We start from the raw sequence: 23,180 nt of genomic DNA on the forward strand, positions 1-23,180 counted from the left end.
GAACAAAGTCAGTGGAGGTGATGGAATTCCAGTTGAGCTATTTCAAATCCTGAAAGATGATGCTGTGAAAGTGCTGCACTCAATATGCCAGCAAATTTGGAAAACTCAGCAGTGGTCACAGGACTGGAAAAGGTCAGTCTTCATTCCAATCCCAAAGAAAGGCAATGCCAAAGAATGCTCAAACTACCGCACAATTGCACTCATCTCACACACTAGTAAAGTCATGCTCAAAATTCTGCAAGCTAGGCTTCAGCAATATGTGAACCATGAACTTCCAGATGTTCAAGCTGGTTTTAGAAAAGGCAGAGGCACCAGAGATCAAATTGCCAACACCCACTGGATCTTGGAAAAATCAAGAGAGTTCCAGAAAACCATCTATTTCTGCTTTATTGACTATGCCAAAGAGCCTTTGACTGTATGGATCACAATAAACTCTGGAAAATTCTGAAAGAGATGGGAATACCAGACCACCTGACCTGCCCCTTGAGAAACCTGTATGCAGATCAGGAAGCAACAGTTAGAACTGGACATGGAACAACAGACTGGTTCCAAATAGGAAAAGGAGTACGTCAAGGCTGTATATTGTCACCCTGCTTATTTAACTTATATGCAGAGTACATCATGAGGAACGCTGGGCTGGAAGAAGCACAAGCTGGAATCAAGATTGCCTGGAGAAATATCAATAACCTCGGATATGCAGATGACACCATCCTCATGGCAGAAAGTGAAGAGGAACTAAAAAGCCTCTTGATGAAACTGAAAGGGCAGAATGAAAAAGTTGGCTTAAAGCTCAGCATTCAGAAAACAAAGATCATGGCATCTGGTCCCATCACTTCATGGGAAATAGATGGAGAAACAGTGGAAACAGTGTCAGACTTTATTCTTTTGGGCTCCAAAATCACTGCAGATGGTGACTCAGCCATGAAATTAAAAGATGCTTGCTCCTTGGAAGGAAAGTTATGACCAACCTAGATAGCATATTAAAAAGCAGAGACATTACTTTGCCAACAAAGGTCCATATAGTCAAGGCTATGGTTTTTCCATTGGTCATGTATGGATGTGAGAGTTGGACTGTGAAGAAAGCTGAACGCTGAAGAATTGATACTTTTGAACTGTGGTGTTGGAGAAGACTCTTGAGAGTCCTTTGGACTTCAAGGAGATCCAACCAGTCCATCCTAAAGGAGATCAGTCCTGGGTGTTCATTGGAAGGAGTGATGCTGAAGCTGAAACTCCGATACTTTGGCCACCTCATGCAAAGAGTTGACCCATTGGAAAAGACCCTGATGCTGGGAGGGATTGGGGGCAGAAGGAGAAGGGTATGACAGAGGATGCGATGGTTGGATGGCATCACCGACTTCATGGACATGAGTTTGGGTAGACTCTGGGAGTTGGTGATGGACAGGGAGGCCTGGCGTGCTGCGATTCATGGGGTCGCAAAGAGTTGGACACCACTGAGCGACTGAACTGAATTGAACTGAAATCCAGGGTTGTCTGATCTCAAAGTCTGTGCTGTAACCTGCCACCCAAATAGTCATTTCAGGTCTCTGGGGCTCAGTTTCTTCCTCTGCAAAATGGAGACAGTTGATGAGAGAATCTCTGAGGTCCCTTCCTGTTCTATATGGAAACAACTATCCTGTAACTACAGACTCACTGTCCCCATCCTGGGTTGTCCTGTTTCTATTACTATCTCAGTCCTAGCCCAGGTAGCGCCCTCAGGCTGTCAGAGGGGCTTGTGGTCCTGCCTGCGGGCAGAGTCTGTCGCTCACTCTTTGCTCCTTGAAATCTCTCCCTAGGGAAGATGTGCACAAGGTGGACATCATGACGTTTTGCCAGCAGAAGGCAGCACAGAGCCGCAAATCTGAGACAGGGGGGAGCAGAGACTCGGCTCTACTCTGGCAGCTGTTGGTTCTCCTTTGTCGGCAGAACGGGGTCAGTATCACCGCGGCCCGAGGATGGCCAGGTGCAGGCTGGACTGAAATGTAAATTTTGCTGGGGGAGAGAAGATTCGTCTTGGGGCATAATTATAAAAGGTAACATTAAAGAAGCAACAGATGACCTCAAGAAAAGAAACTGCTGAGGTCAATGCCAGAGTGCAAACGCTAACTTTTCCCTGCCCTTCTCCACTAGCCTCTGGTTATTGCTCAGGTCTTGGGTTACTGCACCAAGCAGATAATACACCTATGAGAATGTGCATATTTCTGGTCACCTTTGTGGCTCCTGACAGGCAGAAAATAGCCATGAGAATGAAGGTGGAGTTTCAACTACCACAATGCAAAAAGGACTGTCTGTGTTTACACGTGGGTCTCCTCCTGAGGCGGGCGGGTGCTCTGGGCCCCTTTTCTGCAGCCTGGGGTACCGGCCTGGCGACGAATGGGATTCTCCCTCAGGGAATGGGATTCTCTTTGCCTTTCAGTCCATGGTGGGGTCTGACATCGCCGAGCTGCTGATGCAGGACTGCAAGAAGCTGGAGAAGTACAAGCGGCAGCCGCCTGTCGCCAACCTCATCAACCTGACGGACGAGGATTGGCCAGTGCTGAGCTCCGGGACCCGGGATCTGCTCACCGGGGAGATTCCTCCCAGCGTGGAGACGCCTGCGCAGATCGTGGAGAAATTCACTAAGCTCCTCTATTATGGAAGGAAGAAGGCAAGTGCCGCGCCCGCTCCTGCTTAAAATAGTCCCGGCAGCCCTATAGCTCACCCCTCCCCCAATGATATGAGTGACATATACTCATTTTATAACAGTAAGTTCAGAAAGGTACAAAGGAAGAAAAAAAAACCCCAAAGTCCTACCATTAAAAGATAATACCTGTTAACATTTTGATATATTTACTTCTAGTATTTTCTACACATATATATCAATATTAAAAGTTAAATTACATATACAATTTTTTTCTTTTTTTCCCTTAAGACTATATGGTGAAATCCTCTCATGGCATTAAACTGTGCCACTAAAAACTAGATTATATTCCATTATATGAATGCATCATATTTTATGCACAGTTCATTGTTGTTGACTATATAGGCCATGGACAGTTTTGCCATTCTCTGGTAACTCAGTGGGTAAAGAATCCACCTGCAATGCACGAGATCAGGGTTTCACCCCTGGGTGGGGAAGATCCTCTGAAGAAGGAAATGGCAACCCACTCGAGTATTCTTCCCTGGAAAATCCCATGGACAGAGGAGCCTTGTGGGCTTCAGTCCATGGGGCTGCAAGAGCCAGACACTGACTTATCCACTAAACCACCACCACCATAATTATAAAATTCAAAAATCTTGTTATATAAATCTTTGGATGATCTTTTTATTATTTTTTAAGATAGATTCCTAGAAGTGGAACTACTGGGTTAAAGAGTATGTACTTTTAAAAGGCTCTTGACATATACACTAGTTTCCAGGAAGTTTGTTTACAAATGATACCTCCATCAACTATATCTAAAATATACATGTCAATACTGAATACTTTAATTCCACTGATGAAGTGATGTCTTCTGTATTTTTTGATATGCAAGTTAGACTTTGACATTTTTATATTATTTATTAAATTTTAAATAGAAGTATATTTGACAAATGAAATGGTAAGATAAAGTGTACAATGTGATTTGATATATGTTATGGAAGGATTCCCCTCATTGAGTTATTAACATATACATTACATCATAACATATACATCACCTTACGTATGTCCCTATTATTTTATACCCCAATTTTGAAGTTGAGCTCACATTTTACAAAAGTCTTACATGAAGTGAAGTGAAAGTCACTCAGTTGTGTCCAACTCTTTGCTACCCTCCATGGACTGTAGCCCACCAGGCTCCTCTATCCATGGGATTTCCCAGGCAAGAATACTGGATTGAGTTGCATTTCAGTAAACTTAAATATTTGCATAAATGGTTGAAATCAATTAGAATCAGTTAAAAATCAAAAGATAAAAGGGATATAACGGGAGAAATGATGCTGTTCCCTGCTCCTTCCTAGCCACAAGATTTTTCCTCTCTGAAATATATGGAGGTATTTCCTCCATATATAATTATTTCCTCCCTCTTTGCCCTTATAGCATATTACATATCATGTCTTCACCTTCCTTTTGTCATTCAACAAAATCTTATAGGAAACACTCTATATTGGCATTGGTAAATTTTTTTTCCATAAAGGAACAGATAGTAAATATTTTAGACTTTGCAGGCTTTGCTCTACTTAGTTCTGCTGTTATTGTGTGAAAACAGCCATGGATAATCTGTAAATAAATGGGTGTGGCTGTGTTTCAATAATACTTTGTGGATATAGAAATTTGAATATATCACTTTCATATGTAATGAAGCATTATTCTTTTTTTGATCTTTTTTCAATCATTTAAAAGTGTAAAAACTTTCGTAGCTTGCAGGCTGTACCAAAACAGGCAGTGGGCTGAATTGGGTCTTTGGGCCAATTTTGGTGACTCATGTTTCTTATTATTTACAAATACCCTCCTCATTATTACTTACGGCTATATAGGTTTCTATAGGTGAATTATCATCAGTTCAATTGAACTTCTGTAGATTGACACTGAGATCATTTCTAGTCTTTTGCAATTACAAATAATGCTGCAATGAATAATGTTGTCATTTTGCCCTGTGGAGAGAATATATGTAAGAAAAGTTTGTAGAAGTGGAAGCTTTGGATCAAAGGGTATATGGTTTGTAATTTTGATAGATATTTACAAACTGACTTTTTAGAGGTTGTACTGATTACTCTACCAATATACGAGAGTGCCTGCTTCCCCCCAACTCTCACCAACCCAGTGTGTTTCTTTTTGATATGTGCCAGTGTGAGAGGTGAAAAAAATGTATAGTAGTTATTTGCATTTTTCTTATTATAAATGAAGCTGAATATCCTTTAATCTGTGAATATTTTTGTCACGGATTTTCCACATTTTTCTGTGGGTTTTGATGCCCATATATTGATTTGTAGGAGCTCTTTACTTTTTTAGGATTTTCTGTCTGAAATCACTTTTTTGGGGTGACATATAGAAGGGCTTTTCCTGCCTCAAAATTAATTTATGAAAATAAAGTTGAAATACTTTTGTGACTTCACCTTTACCTTTAAATCTTTAATTGTGTGTCTTTGTATGTGATGTTATCTTTTAAATGAGAGATAGACATGATACTCAGTGAAAATGGGATAAACTTGTAGCATATATGTGTGTGTATATAGTCATTATATATTTAATATATATATTCACTATATAGTAGGGACTGCTATTTCACCAGTGATTCACTTACTCAATAAACATTTATGTAGCAGCTACTTCTAAGGCATCAAACCCAGTAGGGGGATACAGAGATAAATCAGTGATAATCTCTTTCTTAAGAATAAGTAATGATCATAACAACAACAATAATAAAAGAAAACATTTGAAAAATACTTTCTATGTGCCAGATGCTTACCTATTGGCTTATATGCATTATCTCATTTATCTTCATAGAGACCCTCTAGTTTAGGTTCTATCCTATTCTATGTATTTATAAATGAGGAAAATTAGTAATAAAGCAAGGTTTAGATTTAGGCAGCCTGGAACCTGAGCTTGGGCTTGTAACAACCCACCACATCATCTGTCATACTATGACCCAAGGGTAACAAGGGTAGATAGAGCATTATGGGAGTTCAGGGTGATCTGTGAGGAGCTGGACTCCACAATGTTTTTAAATCTTAAATTAACACTTGACTAGGGTCTTAATTCGGAGAAGGCAATGGCAAGCCACTCCAGTACTCTAGCCTGGAAAATCCCATGGATGGAGGAGCCTGGTAGGCTGCAGTCCATGGGGTTGCTAAGGGTCGGACACGACTGAGTGACTTCAATTTCACTTTTCACTTTCACACATTGGAGAAGGAAATGGCAACCCACTCCAGTGTTCTTGCCTGGAGAATCCCAGGGATGGGGGAGCCTGGTGGACTTCCGTCTATGGGGTCACACAGAGTCAGACACGACTGAAGTGACTTAGCAGCAGCAGCAGCAGGGTCTTAATTCTGGCATTGTGCAAGATTGATATCCTCCATGTAAGTTCTCAATTCATCACTCATTCTTAAATTATATTTTTGGGGATCCAGATTTTTGGCTAAAGTAGGAAATGGCAACCCACTCCAGTGTTCTTGCCTGGAGAATCCCCGGGATGGGGGAGCCTGGTGGGCTTCCGTCTATGGGGTCACGCAGAGTCGGACACGACTGAAGTGACTTAGCAGCAGCAGCAGTAATTCCGCACCAGTCAAAATGGTTGTCTGAGGAGGCCTTACAAAGAGCTTAGAGAAGAAGAGAAGCGAAAGGCAAAGGAGAAAGGGAAAGATACACCCAACTGAGTACAGACTTCCAAAGAATATCAAGGAGAGATAAGAAGGCTTACCAGTCTTTAGTAAATCCTTCTAAAAAATACTACTATGAAATAGTTTAACATACAAAAATATCAATCTTCTTTTCCCCAAAAAGAACATTTTCTTTTTTTTTAAGATTTCACCTGGGTTTCTTTTTTTTAAAATTGAAGTGTAGTTGATATATAATGTTGTGTTAATTTTTGCTGTACAGCAGAGTGATTGCAGTTATACATATAGATATAGTTTTTCTAAATATTGTTTTCTATTATGTTTTATTACAGGATTTCGAGTATAGTTCCTGGGGCTATACAGTAGGAACTTGTTTCAAAAAGAGCAATCTTAATGTGATTTTTACTTCTACTGACTGTGAGGCAGAATTTCCTAACTGTGATTGTTTAAATTTATTCTCTCTTCAAATACGGTAACATGGGAGATGCTGGGATAATCAAATACATGTTCATTTGGAGGTGGAAATACCTCGTTAGTAACCTCCTGTCCAAAAATCAAATTATTTTGGGGACAGTAAGGAAATTGCACGGTCAGTTGCAAAGTTGTGTCTGACTCTTTTGTGACCCCATGGACTATAATAGCCCACCAGGCTCCCCTGTCCATGGGTTTTTTCCAGGCAAGAATACTAGAGTGGGTTGCCATTTCGCCCTCCAGGGGATCTTCCTGGCTCAGGGATCAAATCTGCGTCTCCTGTGTCTCCTGCATTGGCAGATGACTTCTTTACTACTCACATATAAATTAAACTCTTACTAAATAGTTTTGAAAATTAAATGAAGAGATAAATATATGTATGTGTATGTTTTAAAATTTGCAGCTTTTGACCCATGTCACCAATTAATGGTGTGATTACTCTGACATATGAAGTTGACTAGTTAACTAATAAGGACTTGATATTTTGGAAGCAGTTAGTTGTAGTACTGGGTGGGGTAGGTTAATGCTGTGTATACTGGCTTAAGCATAATAGCAGCCTTTTTCTCTTCATATGAGTGCAGGGCAGATGAACAGAAGATGGGACAGCCCTCCTCCATAAGTAACCCAAGGACTCGGCTGTATGAGGCTCTACCATCTTCAACGTAGAGTCTCTAAGGCTCCTGGGTGTCATCTGCATTCCAGCCAGATGGGGAAAAGGCCATGGAGGATTGAGCATGGGGAGCTCTATGGGTCAGACCCAGAGGCTGCATGCGTTGCTTCCATTCCCATCTGATAACCCAGAACTCAGCCACACCTCAGTGCCAGGGAGGTGGGAAATACAGTCCAGCTCTTGGCCCAGGAAGGAGAGCATGGATTTGGGTGAGGAAGTAGGTGTCTCTGCCACAGTTGTTAATAAACAGTTGCTCTACCACGCCCTGTGAACACCATCTTCAACTCATCTTTAGAGATTCAGTGCTTGGTGTGAAATGCCTCTCTCATTCTTGGTGCTTAGGCTCATGAAAGTATCATGTGACATGTTCTCAAGAGATAAATGTAACTGGTAACCATGTTTGTGGGGAGCTAATGAAATCATGTAACAGGTTCTGATCACATGAAGGTTGGAGAAAGGGGCACTGGAGAGAGAAATACCTGCCGGCTGAAGCTGGTTCCCTATTCTCTCTTTCTCAGATTCCCATGGAGGCTCTGCGCGTCTTCCCGGAAGCCTGGCCTCTAACTGCTCAGGGGGCAGTGGTACCCAAGCACAGTTGTTGGTTGTTGTGTTAGAGGAAGGTGAGCAAGGAGGTACTGAAGGTGATGTCTGTGTTTTCAGGAAGCCTTGGAGTGGGCCATGAAGAACCATTTGTGGGGCCATGCTTTGTTCCTCTCCAGCAAGATGGACCCAAGGACCTACAGCTGGGTCATGAGTGGGTGAGTCGGGGACTTGCACAGGGAGAGACCAGTGGAGTGGAGAGACCTCCCCTCCAAATGTGGGGATGAAATACAAGATGTACTGAAGAGTCCCACCCTCCAAGCGTCTTTCCAATTCTAAGTCGGGAGTAGTATTTCTCGTCTCCAGACCTTTATAACCTAGGTGCGGATACATTCTTTTTAGCTGCTAAGTTGAACTAAACATTTTACTGATGTTTTCTCAGGGTCATAGCTTCCAAAGATTAAACAGGGTTCTGCGTTGCAGTAGCCTTCTCTCATTGGAAGAGAGAAGTTCCTAGAACTCTAGAGAGTTCCATCAGTGAGGGGGTGGATCACTCAAGGGTGACTGACAGAGCCTTAGGACTGAGAGTTAGTAACTCACGGCTTAGTCCTGCGGTGGGGGTGCTGAGAAGCAGGGAGGGATACAGAGTAGCAGGACTGTGAGCTGTGGTAGAAAGGGGTTTATAGGGCTGGAGATTAGATACGGAAAATGTCATCCAATGGGAGATGTCAAGACTGAAGGGATGCCCTCAGTCGTAGTTTGCACTGGCATACCAGGACCTGGGTGCCAGGGGGCACTGGGAAGAAGGCTCAAACCAGAATGGGATAGGAATGGAGGTGTGAGTACCTAGCCAGGAGTTTAGAACAGGGGCAATGAAACAGTTAAGGAGACTCAGGATCAAATGGAGGTGGTGGGTGTCAGCCCTTCAGGCTGCAGCTAGCATCCACAGGTGGTTGGGGACAGATGTGTGGCAGGGGTGGGGTGGGGTGGGGTGAGGGGGCCCTCCCATAACGAGCAGGCTTGGGTCAGACAGGGAGAAGGATGTTAACTCAAAATTTATCTTCTCGTGTTGGTTAAAGCCTTGAAGCTGCCTTCTCAGCTCGTTGTTGTTTCGTCGCTGTCTTGTCTGACTCTTTGCAACCCTGTGGACTGTGGCCCCCCAGGCTCCTCTGTCCCTGGTATTTCTCTGGCAAGAATACTGGAGTGGGTTGCCATTTCCTTCTCCAGGGGATCTTCCGACACAGGGATTGAACCTGAGTCTCTTGCATTTGGCAGGCAGATTCTTTACTGCTGAGTCACCAGGGAAACCTTATCTTATATTTAAGTGCAGTGAAGTTGCTCAGTTTTGTCCGTCTCTTTGTGACCCCAGGGACCATAACCTACCAGGCTCCTCCATCCATGGGATTTTTCAGGCAAGGATACTGGAGTGGGTTGCCACTTCCTTCTCCAGGGGATCTTTCAACACAGGGATTGAACCCAGGTCTCCTGCACTGCAGGTAGGCTCTTTACCATCTGAGCCACCAGGGAAGCCATGTCATATTTAAATTGGCTGTAAATCCTGCTGGGCAAATTTGGATAAGAAGATGGACACCCCCACTTTAAGTTGGGTCTGTGGGGCTCACATCTATCCCACTGCCTGGGAGTCTATTCTTCACCATGGCCCCTGCTGAGTCTCTTTATTATTCCAACCCTCAGTCTTCCCAGTAAATAGTGACCACCACGTTCTTCATTATGTCCAGAGGCCAGAATAGTGAGGAGCACTGAACTTCTGTGAGGAGAAGCACTCCCGGCTCTGGAGGAAGGATGCTTTTAAAGACAGCATTCTGAGGGATAAATTTCCTTTAGGTTTTAGAAGCGAGCATCCCACAACCCTATGCTGTAGCGTACATCTCTGCTATGGATTTCCGCCTTGGGCCACTGATGTTTGATGGGGCCCAGTGAATCGTGAAATATCTCTCTTACTGAGTATGCTTAAATCTCAAATCAGCCATAGAGCTTATTATATCCTTGTTAAGCAGATCCCACGGTTTGTCATCAGCAGGATCATTTCTGGTCCCTGCTTTACGCCTCTTCAGTTACTGAAAATGACTATTTAGTACTTTTGAGCAAAGGCACGAGAGACCCGGGTTAGCGAGAAGCCCTAAAAAAAACCCAGCACTGAGAACTGTAGGCTTGGCCTGGAGGAGGACTGCCTCAGGGCAGTGGGTCTCAAGGGTGGCTGGGGAGGAGGGGTCTGGAAAGAAGAGGTTCAGGTTTACTGTTGGGCTCTCAGGGTTCACTGACTTATGGTGGTTCATCTCCATGATGGACGAAGGTTTATAAAAATGGTTTGCTCAAGAGTTAGGGTGTCAGTGCTGAAGTGCAGAAGGTCTCCCCGGGTGGTGAGGTCTATTTGGGGTGTGTGATGGGATGGGTGTCCGAAAGTGGGATGGAGCTGAGCAATAACCGAAAAGCAGAAACTCAAGTTTCAACAGAAGCCACTGCAAGGCAATAGGTTAAAGGTGTTCTTGATTGGGTCCCCACTGATTGTTGGTCCCCTCTCTCTGCAGCTTCACCAGCACGCTGGCGCTCAACGATCCACTGCAGACTCTCTTCCAGCTCATGTCGGGGAGGATCCCACAGGCAGCCACGGTACCCTTCATAACAGGAGCCCAGCATCCTAAGGGTTCAGTGGGTGGGGACTGCTCAGGGTCAAAGTGATGGCTTTAGAGATGACAAATAAAATAACAACTGTCCCTTAATCACCTCCCATGTGCCTGGCCCTGTGCTAAGTACTGTGAGGTATATTATTTCATTTAATGCGTGGAGGTAGGAATTATTATCCCGGTTTTGCAGTCATGAAAACTGAGATGCAAAAGTGTAAAATGACCCAAGATCACAGAGCTAGGGGCAGAGGAGTCACGATCGGTCCAGGTCTGTCTGATTCTGAATATCTTGCTCTTTCCACAAATCCACAGCTAGCTGCTGAGTGAAGAATAGTGAGTGAAGCTGAGGCTGCTCTCCCCACTTACCACACCAGGCTTCCTTTCTTCCCCACTACTGCACGGGACCCTTCAAAGAGGGACACTTTAGATTCTACAGGTCGTCAGTGTGAGATGTGGTTCAAGAGAACCCTGAGGCCACCTTGATAGTTTTCCCATTATAAGAGACTTGATCTTTCTGTCTCAAGGTATTCCTTCCTTATCCTCAAAGTCCAGTAATTTTAGTAAGATATATCTTGTTGTTGACCGTCTGTGTCGAAAAATATAAACATTTATTGATTTATTCAACTATTTCTGGTGTTAGTTGTGGTGCTTGGGTTCTTTGCTGTGGGAATGTGGGCTTCTCTCTGGTTATGGTGTGTGGGCTCCAGAGCACGTAGGCTCAGTAATTGTGGTGGCCGGGCTTATCTACCCCATGGTGTGTGGGACTTTGGTTCCCCAACCAGGTATAGAACCCACATTCCCTGCATTGGAAGGCAGATTCTTAACCACTGGACCACCAGTGAAGTCCCCTCCATTTTTGCTTTATTTCTTTGATTTTCCTTCCACTTCTCCCCTGAGCTTTGCAGGTTACATTTACCCCCTCCTGTTTGCCACCATCTCTTTCCTCTGCTCCTATAACTTAGCTTTAGGCCCTTGCTTCATAAAAGAAATTGTTTCATTATTTTACTTACATTCATGATGAAATATTTGGTGCTCATTCTTTGTTTTGTGGTATCATTTTTTTTTTCCTGGTGAATGTTTTCTCGACTTTCTTCCCTCCTTTTATCTTGATGGTATATATACAATTCTGTATTTGTTCCTTCACAGACTTCAAGCCTTCCTTGGACCAGTTATTTACAGGAGGTTTGAGCTGGGGAGATGCCAGGGCCGTGTTCCGGGCCAGCTGGCGTTTCCACACAACCTGGTATTTTCTGTGAGCGCCTTTGCTTCTCCACAGGCAGTGGAGATGGCTGTGGGATCCCCTGTCTCTGGTGTTATCTCTCTCTGCCTCCCGAACCCACCTCTGCTCAGTCTCTTTTGGAACCCTTTTCTTGTATTTAGAGGTCTGGGTTTTTTCTGACATTTAGTTTTAATGAAAATGCACTCACACATTTGCTTTTTTGTCCTTATTGCTTGTGGACAATTTCAAGAAAAGAAAAGGGAAATGCTGACTTTCATGCTCCTTTGTCAAACGAGCTGGCTATAGTAGAACATGGGATGCCCCTGACGGTTCTGCCGAGTGCCTGTGCTCTGCAGTGAAATCCTACCATGTCACAAAACGCTAAATGCAGGGAGTGACGTAACCAGCATATGGGCCATCGGGTCTCAGTGCACTGGTAGAGTTTGCTGAATGAGCCCTGCTTTCGGGTGAGAAAACCAAGGAGCCAGAGCTGATATGCCAATGTGGTATTTGACACCCATGTTGGAGAGTTTCCTAGCATCACAGCAGCCAGTAAAAGGCTCGACTTTGGTACTTAGAATAAGAGGTGTAGTGGATGAAGCATGGCAACTGGAAAACAGAGATGCGGGCTTCTGTCACAGGCCTGACCTAGACTCTGCTCCTCGAGTCTACTTGTGTGAACTGGGTCTTGTTACTTAGTCTCAGAGTCTCAGCTTTTCATCTTTGTGGGCATTTTGATGTCTAACAGAGTTATTGTAAAAATTAAAGGAGAGAGAATATCTGAATGTATTAATGGCCATGCTTGGCCCATTGAAGTTAGTTAATGAGTCTTCTCTCTCTCTCCCCACCTCCATAGACCTGCTTTACAGTGATTTCCGCCCCCCCCCCAAATCACCTGGGGAGGAGACAGAAGAATTGCTTCTAAGTTTTTGTTCTTTTAGCAAGAACTTTTCTGTTGCTGGTTCCTTTAGTTCCAGTCAGAAAGCGCCTGGCTCACACGTTAAAATGGGGATAATAATAGTACTTAATGCATGTGATTGTTCATAGGAGAAATACTTAGCACAGGCTGTGGCCCAGGGTCAGAGTGCAATAAGTGAGAACTGCTATTATTCTTGTGATTTATTATCATCATTCCTCTCATTCACACTGCTTTGCCCAGATAAACAAAGAGTATCTATAAAATGGAGCTGGATAAAGCATCTTTTGTTCTGTAGGATAATTACAAATACAATACCAAATAATTGTGAATTGTTTTGACCTCCAGATCTTAGCTATTACTGCCAATCTCCTGTTCTGTCCATTCTGGGTAACAAATTGGAGGACAGACTGGTCTGCAAATCACCTCATTTCCTCTGCTGTGCTTCCATGTGTGTGTATATTTACACCTACATGTAATTTATAAAGTGCAAACCAAGTGCAAAGCCTATGCTATGGGCTTTACCAATCTTCTTTTATTGCCAACAGTAATCCAGTCAGGTAGACATGATCTCGATTTAAAAAATGAAGAAACAAAGCTTCAAAGGCATTAAGAAACTTGCTCAAGAGGCAGGGCCCCTGTTGAATCCAGAGCCTGTGACATTGTTTTGTTTATTGCTGTTTCCTCTGCCCTGAAATTCCCCGTCATTCAGGAGAAGGACGGCCCATCCGTTCCTATGGGGCGTCCACCCGGGTCCACTTCTCTGACTACCCTCTACCGCCCCCTCGTGGAGCTCTGCTGCCCCTGCATCGTCACTAGCGTCTAGTGCTGGCTGGGCGCCTTGGCCTGTTTTCTCACTCTTCAGGAGAAGATAGGAATTAGATTTCACAGAGTTGTGCGAAGATTAAAGAAGGTGATGTGTAGAAGAGGACTCTGTAAAAACAGAAAACATTAGCCATTTGGTAAAATATTAAGGAGCCCAGTGTTCCCCTGTTTTCTTACAGGTTAATATGGACTCTTCTCATGAACCAAGGGTTTGTGATCCTGCTTCTTCCATGGAAATATCAATTAAAACATTTTTTTTTTTTGTCCCCAGCTATTGAGATTAGGGGCACCAGGATGAAATTTGAAAATTAGTGACTAGAGTGTGATTTTATTTTTATCTACCTCCCAATATTGGAGAAGGAAATGGCAACCCACTCCAGTATTCTTGCCAGGAGAATCCCATGGACAGAGGAGCCTGGCAAGCTACAGTCCATGGGGTTGCAAGAGTCGGACATAACTTAGCGACTAAACCACCAACGACCACCTCCCAATATTCCTGTGTATGTATGTATGTAATGTGTCTGCCTACCCATCCTTCTAAGAGTTTTGCTTTTTTAAAAAAAGAAATCTCAAAATCAATGAGTGGCTGCACTGCAGGCAGCCTAACAGGCATTCCTGGCAAATCAGAAAATAGGCAACAGCCTTCCTTAATCTATGTTCTGGCCGGGGCTGTGTTACTCAGCCAACGTTCAGTTTTTCTGCTGCTTTTCAGTGTTGTGGGGACAAGCAGTGGGGTGACTGGAGGCCACACTTGGCAGTGATTCTGTCGAATCAGGGTGGTGACCCGGAGCTGTCCCAGCGCACGATTGTCACCATGGGGGACACCCTGGGTAAGCAGAGACCAGCTCCGTCCCCTCCTTGCCTCTGTCTCCAGGCCAGCTTTAAACACCCTGTGCTTAGACTTAGGTTCTGTGTTGGGCCTGAGTCTATGCCTCAGGCATTCCTTTGACCCAGGAGCTTCAGTGTTTTGGGGACAGAAGATCCAGGGAGAGGAGTGTCCTTCCTTCCTTTCCGTTTCCCAGAGTTCTGCTGTGAGCAAGTGCAGGCCAGGCCTGTGAGACTCCGGTGTCCCTCCGCTTCAGGAGGCTGCCCTGAGTGGTTAATTCCTGTGCCCGGGTCAGAGTCCCCAGCAGATGGAGTTAACACCTGGAGCCTCCCCCTAGTGTTGTTATTAGTTCCCCAGTGACCCTGCTCAACCAGATAGGAAATTCTATTTTTGCCTGAGCTACCCTGGGTAACTGTGTAGTCTTTATTTCTATCATCTCTTTGTGAATGTGGCCTTTTAAACACTTAGGGGCTGTTGGATGTTGCAGATCAGTGGTTCTCAGATTGGGTCAAGGGACAGAATATTTAGAAAATCATTGCTTTGTGGCACTTCGTGAAATACTGCTCTGCTAAACTTAAAATAGCTGCAGGTAAAGTTGTGCCCAGTCAAATGACAAGTTATTCAGCACCTGGGTAGAAAGAACTAACTTTTGTTGAAACTTCTTGGGTGCCAAGCTAATTACTTTGCCTACTTGAATTAACTCAATGTTGAAGTAATGAAAAAGGTATGGGAGAACATTTGAAAACTGGAAACAATTTGGTAATGAATGTGATTTTTATGAGCACTGGGAAAAGTCTTCTATTGTTTGATTTTAGCGGGGGAGGCATTAATACCCCAAGAAGCCTAGTTTAAAAACCGCTGCTTCCAAGGGTCTGCTTCTCTGCTCAGGTGTAGGCATTTCTTACCTATTTCTCCCCTTCCAGAAGGACTAAAATGCTTAGAAATGTCCTCATCAAAAGTCCATTAGGGGGAATGTGAAATAGTGCCTTCTTCTGGCTGAAGAGAAATGAAATGTAATGTTGGAGGGCAAAAATGGGGTGGGAGAGGGAGTGGGGTTTGGGGTCTGTGACTCGTGTCACGGAGAGCTTGTTCTTTTATTCCCGTGAAGCTGTCTGCTCTGACCTCAGAGCCGCTCTCTAACCCTCTCCCCTCCCACCCGGATGGTGGGTCCCTCCCTTTGTGGGCGTGTTCCCTGACCCAGGCTTGTTCTCTGCCCACAGCTGGGAAGGGGCTGGTGGAGGCTGCTCACTTCTGCTACCTCATGGCTCACGTGCCCTTCGGCTACTACACCGTGAAGACAGACTCCTTGGCCTTGCTGGGCAGTAGCCACAGGTATGCCAGTCTTCTGGGGGACAGAGAGTGGGGAGGACGTCTTCCAGGGGATTGGGTTAGCCCTAGTTGGCTTTCATGGCTTCATTTTTCCATTGTCTTTTGTGAATTTGCAGCTACTGCTGATGGTTTTTCAGCACAGGTAGGCTCTGGGATGAGCGATGCCGGGAAGAGTGCAGCATCTCACCGCCAGGGGTCCTCAGGCCCAGGCCTTGCTCCCGGAAGCTGCGAGCTGGCGCCCGTGGGTTGTATTGTGCCTCTCTGGCCACTCGGTGGCGCCCTGGCTCCATGACCAGAGACTGACTCGTGGAAAATGATAATACGAGCGTGGTGGCTTGAGGCTCTGCGTTAGGCAGCCCTGGACCTATTCTCACACCCGGCCTTGGGCAAAACCTGCAAGTGGAAGAAGTTTGTGTTTCGCCCCCACAGCTTACACTGACTTGACACACAAACTACTCAAAGTCAGGCCTGTCACTTATTCCCTGCTGGCCATAACATTAGACTTCTCACAAAGAAGGACCTTGATAAGCCCCTCAATTCTGTTCAGTTCAGTCGCTCAGTCGTGTCCGACTCTTTGCGACCCATGAATCACAGCACGCCAGGCCTCCCTGTCCATCACCAACTCCCGGAGTTCACTCAAACTCATGTCCATCGAGTCGGTGATGCCATCTCATTCTCTGTCGTCCCGTTCTCCTCCTGCCCCCAATCCCTCCCAGCATCAGAGTCTTTTCCAGTGAATCAACTCGTCGCATGAGGTGGCCAAAGTATTGGAGTTTCAGCTTTAGCATCAGTCCTTTCAATGAACACCCAGGATTGATCTCCTTTAGAATGGACTGGTTGGATCTCCTTGCAGTCCACGGGACTCTCAAGAGTCTTCTCCAGCACCACAGTTCAAAAGCATCAATTCTTCGGCGATCGGCTTTCTTGATAAGCCCCTAGACAGTGAATACATGGATGAAAAGACCAGATTGCTCTCTAGCCACCCTCCACATTCTGGGTCTTTCTTTCTCTCTCTCTGTCTCTGTGATAGTTAAGATTTCCTAAGCTCCTGCATTGTACCACGTGTTTTATTTGCACTATTTCCTTTAATCATGACACGTTTAGCCTGTGAAGAAAGTGTATTTTTGAGCTTCACTTTATAGAGGAGGGAAACTGAGGCACAGAGCTGTGGAGTGACAGGTCTAAGATTGAACAGCTGAAGTGCAGTCAGGTTGGACTTGGAACAGACTGTTAGGCTTTTCTTCGTGGAAATGCATCGTCTCATAACCTGTCTGTCAAGGTCACGGTCTCTGATAGCACGCAGTTAACTTGTCAAAGGAGCCTGTCTGCGCCAGATTGTGACAAATAAGCGAAATGGGTTATGCAGCGTCCCCAACCCTTTTGGCACCGGGACTGGTTTCGTGGAAGACAAATTTTCCACGGCTTGGGGTTGTTGGGGGTGGGGGGGAAACCCGTATGATTTCGGTATGATTTAAGTGCATTACATTTATTGTGCACTTTATTTCTGTTGTATTGCATCAGCTCCACCTCAGATCACCAGGCATTAGATCCCGGAAGTTGGAGACCCGTGGGTTAAGGTGTCTGCCTCCTGTGTATTGTATGATGATGTTTCTGGAGATCCAGCCCTGACCCCAGGGGAAGCCCCAGTCATTATGGTTTCAGCCCCCACAGCAGCTGTTTTGGGGCCTGTGCGGACTCTGAGGGCCCCCCAGATCACATTCACTCAGTCTGCTTTCTCACTGGGATGAGCATCCAGTGTAGGGACCATCATTTGATTTTTGGCTCTGCGGTGCTACCCTCTCTCTGCAGGGCCTCCTTTCTTCAGTGCTCCTGGAACATCACATGGCTCCTTCTTTCCTGCTCTTCTGCTCAGGCTGGGGTGACTTCTCCCAGACACCCACTCTGGGCTCTCAGGGCACTGAGGCTGGTGCTCAGCATGCTTACAGGGGGGATGCAGTGCCCCTCTGAGCTGGGCATGAGAGCATCTTGCCTTAAGTGACCCTCTAGGAAAGATGGCAGGAACCGCCCCCACTCCCTGAAGTCCCCCCGCTTGGCCCCGCCTTCCCCCAGAGCCTTTGGGAGCACAGATTCTCCTTCTTCTCTTGGAGCTGCCCCAGGGATCAGCCCAGGACAGAAACTCTGCCGTGAATGGATGCAGCTGGTGTTTGGCTATCTATGAGTGAAATCCATCCCCTACCCACCCCGACCTCAAATTCTTTTATTCCCTGGTTTTAGTCAAGAGTTTTTGAAATTTGCAACAACTGAGGCTATCCAGAGGACGGAAATCTTCGAGTACTGTCAGATGCTGGGCCGTCCCCGATCCTTCATCCCTTCTTTCCAGGTAACTGAACACTCACGAGGCCCCATCTGCATGTGACGGCTGTGGGCGGCTGGATTCTCATCCTTGCTCTCTGGCGTGTAGTGGCTGGGCTAAGTCATCCACTGAACTTTTCCTCATGAGCTGAAGTGTGGGAACGGTTAGGATTTCTTTCTAGGCATTTTTAAGATAGGAAAGCAAAACATGGCAGCAGCCTCTGTGCTGCGGGTTCCTGCCTCCCTCCTGACCAAGGAGAATCAGGCCGGCGTCCCTGGGGCCCCGCCTCCTGTCTGCAGCTCCTTCCGCTCTTCGGCCTCCAAACGGCTCCATCTTCTCCTCGGCTCCACGGTCATCCTGCCAGGAGCGGCCCCTGGCTGCCCCCCATTCCTGCTCTCCTCTGACTTGCCACGCCCGTCTCTCTTGGACGCCTCCATCTTTAACGCTGGAATTCCTCCTTGCTCTGTCCTTTGGCCTCGTCCTTCCTTCTTCCTCTCAGGGCTGCAGGTGTGTAGGCAGCATCCCTGTCCAGGTTCTAACCTGTCAGCCTCTCTACTGGATGCCCTGGTGTCCCCTTTGATCCCCATGGACTTCTACAGTAACTGCAGTGAGAATGTATCTGGTGGCAACAACACACACACACAGACACACACAGACACACACACACACGCAGACACACACACAGACCACTACCACCACCGAACACAGAACAAAGCCTTGGAAATGACTGGATTACTGTCTATAGGGCAGTGACCCAGTTGGTACCTTCCGTAGGGTTTCACCAAAGACTGGCCCTGCCCAGTGAGCTCCTTTGGGTCCATGCAGGTCTTCAGTCTCTGTCTCTCTCTTCTCTAGTCACCCCATCTCTCCGCTGTCTTTGGACTGACAGCAGTGAGATTAGCTGTTTTGGGAGTTTTATGCACCTGGTGCTGTGCTGTGGTCCTCTGACTCCGTGATTTCTAATTCTGTGAGGCAGGCATGATTACCCTCTGCGCAAAAAGGGTTCCAACAAGTTACATGCTGTTGGCTCACATCTCTTGGGTACCATTCGCTCTAGGGACTTTACATGGATTATCTCATTGAATCTTTACAACAACCAAGGGGTGGATTGTAGTGTCATTCCCATATTAGAGTGAGGAAACCGAGGTGCAGAGAGGAGATGGGTGAACTAGCTTCACGTTCCATACCCAGCACAGAGCTGCGGTTTGAACTCGGGTCTGTCTGATTCCCAGCCCCTTTGTACTCCATCTGGCTCTGTCCTTCATGCTTCTCTGAACCCTTACCGGTATCTGTCTGTACTCTCCCTCTTAGGCTTGAAGCCCCTTGCACCAGAGGCATTTTTTTTTTTTTCTTCTTTTACCTGTGCCCCTGGTGCCTGGTCCTCTGCCCCCCACACACCAGGCTTCCCAGAGATACAGGCTGCCTGATAAGAAGTGGAGAGGCTGGTGCATTTCCATGGTGACCAGCGCATAGGGAGACTCAGCTGATGTGCCTTCCACCCTGTTCTCTGCAATGATGGAACTGCAGCCTGGGTTTGGAACTGTGCCTATACACAGATAGGATGCCCTAAATGTTGCAAGGCCCTCTTTAATATTTGGACCCAGAGTTAGAGGACGTTGGCAGTCCACTGACTTCCAAGAAGTCTTATCTCCACTTCTCTCTTTCTGGCCCTGCTCCTCTTCGCAGGTGTATAAGCTCCTTTATGCTTCCCGTCTGGCAGATTATGGCCTCACGTCCCAGGCCTTGCATTACTGCGAAGCCATTGGCACAGCCCTCCTGAGCCACGGAGAGAGCAGTCACCCTGTGCTATTAGTGGAACTCATCAAGGTGAGCTTCTCAAAGGGTTCTCTGCAGGTGTGTTATCTTCAGTGTTCAGAGAAAGCTATTGTAAAGCGGCTCAGAGCCCCATTTCATCTTCTTTGAACATGCTATAAAATTGGAGCCCCTGGCTGTCTTTGACCACATATGCATGCCCAGATGTGATAAGCAGAGGCCTGACACTGCATAAAGAAGGATGCAATGGGTGGGAGGGGCGGGGGGCGGGAGTGGGCTTGAAATAGGGGGACTGGAAACCAGGCACGTGCTGTGCAAGGAAGTCATTCTTGCATCTGCCTTTTTGGTACAGTAAAAATGCATGTTATGGCAAACCATTCTAATTATAAAAGTTGGGCTTAGAAAATATATTTTAGTGATTAAAATGGGAAATGATCCTTATTAAAATGCTTTTAAATGCATGGAATATTTTATCACATGTGAGATACATTCAAAAAAGAGAAAACAAAAACATCAACTTTTAGTTCCTGGGAAAGAAAACAATCAGGCAAATAGTTGTTCCAATTAATTGAAGAAAAATCCATTAGCAGAGAGTAAAAACGCAGCCTACCATCAATTTTTGCTTTGCTTTAAGCTGAAACTCCAATACTTTGGCCACCTCATGCAAAGAGTTGACTCGCTGGAAAAGACTTTGATGCTGGGAGGGATTGGGGGCAGGAGGAGAAGGGGACGACAGAGAATGAGATGGCTGGATGGCATCACCGACTCGATGGACATGAGTTTGAGTGAACTCCGGGAGTTGGTGATGGACAGGGAGGCCTGGCGTGCTGTGATTCATGGGGTCACAGAGAGTCGGACACGACTGAGTGACTGAACTGAACTGAACTGAGGTTCAAGTGTTGGATTCTGTAGCCAGTAAAAGCTGTGCTATTGATGCCCTAATGGCAAACTTCTGCCAACAGGATGATGGTTGTAGGCAGCTCAGGAGCCAGAAGGGAGGAGTCAGAAAGTTTGGGGACTTAATGATGGGATGTTGTTGTTGTTGTTTAGTCATTAAGTTGTGTCCTACTCTTTGTGACCCCATGGACTGTTGCCCATCAAGCTCCTCTGTTCATGCAATTTTCCAGGCAAGAATACTGGAGTAGGTTGCCATTCTCTCCTCCAGGGGATCTTCCTGACCCAGGAATCAAACCTGCGTCTTCTGCATTAGCAGGCAGATTCTTTACCGCTGAGCCACCAGAAAAGCAATGATTGCATAGTCTTGCAACATAAGCAGTCCTTTGACCGGCAACATGGGCATCACCTCGTGGGGGGCTTGTTAGCAATGCCGGATCTCAGGTCCCACAGACTTCTGGGATCGTAATTAGCATTTTAACAAAATCCCAGGTGCTTCCTACCAGCTCTGAAGTTTGAGAAGCACTGCTCCCGAGAACTGCTTTGTAGAGACACAGAGCAGAGTAGCAGTTTCTCCTCATATTTTATTTAGTATCTAACACCAGGATGGTTTAACTGTTTATGCTGCGATTCGAGGAAGGTATCTGCTGAATTTGCTACTTGGCAGTTCTTTGTAATCTGATTTACAAGTGAGCAAAGGCTTGCTTGCTTCTTTTTTCTTACTGCTTCTCCCCATGGTCCATTTCTCCTACTTCTCTCTCTCCTTTTCCCTCTCTTACCATCTGGAAACCGGGCACAGCTGGCAGAGAGACTGAAGCTGTCAGATCCTCTGGTTTTAGAACGCCGCCACCACCGAGGAGACAGGGACCTGGAGCCGGACTGGCTGGTGCACCTTCGGGGGCATCGCAGGGAGCTGCAGGTGATGGGGGGACGGTCAGCGGGGTGGGCCTCTGCTCCCCTCTTGGCTCCTCTAGTCACAGGGTAGGCAGGCACTGACCTCAGCAAGTCCCCAACACCATGGAGGGCCGTGGTGTCCTCTGTCCCCAAGGAAGCACAGCCTGATGGGGGGCGGGGTAGCACTCAGCTGCCACCACTCCCCAGCCCTACCCAGCCCCCTCTGCTAACAGGCTCCCCTCCCGGGTGGAGACATTTTCCTGTGTTCCCCTGTGAGACAGTGGGACCCTCTCCTGAGTCACCCAGCCACCCTTCTCTGCAGTCCCAGAAAATTCATTGTATGATCATCAAAGCTTCCGTCTCTCTCTGTGAGGAACAGTGGCTCACAGTGGCCCGGTGTCACTTTCATGTAATGTAGGGCAATTGCTTAAAAGACTTCCGGACCTTTCCTTTTTTTTTTTTTTTGGTTCTGACAATTGCAAAAGCGGCTGGTAGTAATTGTCACAGTAATTGGAACAGGGCCTCCTCCATTTCCTTTCTTCCTCTGTCTCTGAGAAGGGGGCAGGTGGATTTTTTTTTTTTTTTAAACACACGTGACCCTTGCTTCCCCCGTGTGCTGTGGACCCTGGGGCCCGTGGTTTTGTTCCCTCCTCTTGCCCCTTCCTCTGGGAGAGGAGGATGCCCTGGCCTCTGCCTGCTGTCTCCGAACAGAGTTGGGAGGTATGTTGTGGGCCCCCTACCTGCAACCCCTCACAGCCTCCACAGTCACCTGAGGCTCCCTTACCTCATCACTTCTGAAGTTTCTTGACGTCATTTCAAATCATGCTTCCTTGTTTTTGTTTTCCTTTGTGTCGCCTAAGAGGATTTTACTTTATCTTAATAGCAAAAGGAAGCAGGAGACGTTGGGGGTCCTCGCTCTGCTCAGGCAGTTATTTCGGAAGCCAGAAAAACTCCAGGTACCTAAACTAATGAACTGAGTGTGTAAATAACCGACTCTTGGGATCTGATTATAGGAGATAACCTAACAAAAAACTTTCCCCTTCCTTGCCTGGAGCACCTTCCTCGCCCTTGTCGGTCTGACCTGCGGTCCAGGCTTCTCTCTACACAGCCCCGCCGGCCACAGCCTTCCCTGACACTTCAGTTTCCGCATTGTTAGAGTTTTGTTTCACATTCAGGCTTTAATCTTGTTGTTGCTGTGTTGTTATATAGTTGCTTCACTCGTGTCAGTACCAGCTCCCCAGGTGGAGGCATTTCCTGATGCCTGAGGTGGTGGCTCATCTGTATTTCATGTTAGTGGTGGGTACATTGGAAGTGCCTGTGGTGTTTGAGCATCAGTTGCCGCACACGTGAAATAGGCTTAAAGTGTTTTCAACAGATCCCTCCTTTTCCCTTAGGATGCTTCAAGTGTTGGGCAGACATTATTATCCCAGTTAGCTCCGTGCTGTTTCCCCAAATAGCACTCACTGGTGGGGTGAGGACGGGGTCTCATAGCTTTGCTTCCGGCTGGTTCCCAGCCTTTTGTACCTCCTTTAGGGATGATTAAGGGGATAGCAAGGATGGGCAGGCCTTGGTG

The 23,180-nt window shown here is 46.3% G+C and overlaps 1 protein-coding gene across 4 annotated transcripts in view; it reads left to right on the forward strand.

Moving 5' to 3' along the window:
• Nucleotides 1-23,180, forward strand: part of SEC16B (SEC16 homolog B, endoplasmic reticulum export factor) — a 67,043-nt gene that overhangs the window by 32,846 nt on the left and 11,017 nt on the right. For all 4 annotated transcript variants that reach the window (XM_088845313.1, XM_088845311.1, XM_088845312.1 and 1 more), the window contains 10 exons: nt 1,794-1,929; nt 2,414-2,648; nt 8,097-8,190; nt 10,522-10,603; nt 14,290-14,407; nt 15,624-15,735; nt 17,968-18,073; nt 19,733-19,873; nt 21,513-21,632; nt 22,491-22,563. In XM_088845313.1, coding sequence (XP_088701439.1) covers nt 1,794-1,929; nt 2,414-2,648; nt 8,097-8,190; nt 10,522-10,603; nt 14,290-14,407; nt 15,624-15,735; nt 17,968-18,073; nt 19,733-19,873; nt 21,513-21,632; nt 22,491-22,563 — 1,217 coding nt within the window. The remainder of the gene's footprint in view (nt 1-1,793; nt 1,930-2,413; nt 2,649-8,096; nt 8,191-10,521; nt 10,604-14,289; nt 14,408-15,623; nt 15,736-17,967; nt 18,074-19,732; nt 19,874-21,512; nt 21,633-22,490; nt 22,564-23,180) is intronic.

Source organism: Moschus berezovskii, chromosome 17 (genome assembly GCF_049115385.1).
Source record: "Moschus berezovskii isolate FMDL1 chromosome 17, NW_MosBer_1.0, whole genome shotgun sequence".
NCBI lineage: Eukaryota > Metazoa > Chordata > Mammalia > Artiodactyla > Moschidae > Moschus > Moschus berezovskii.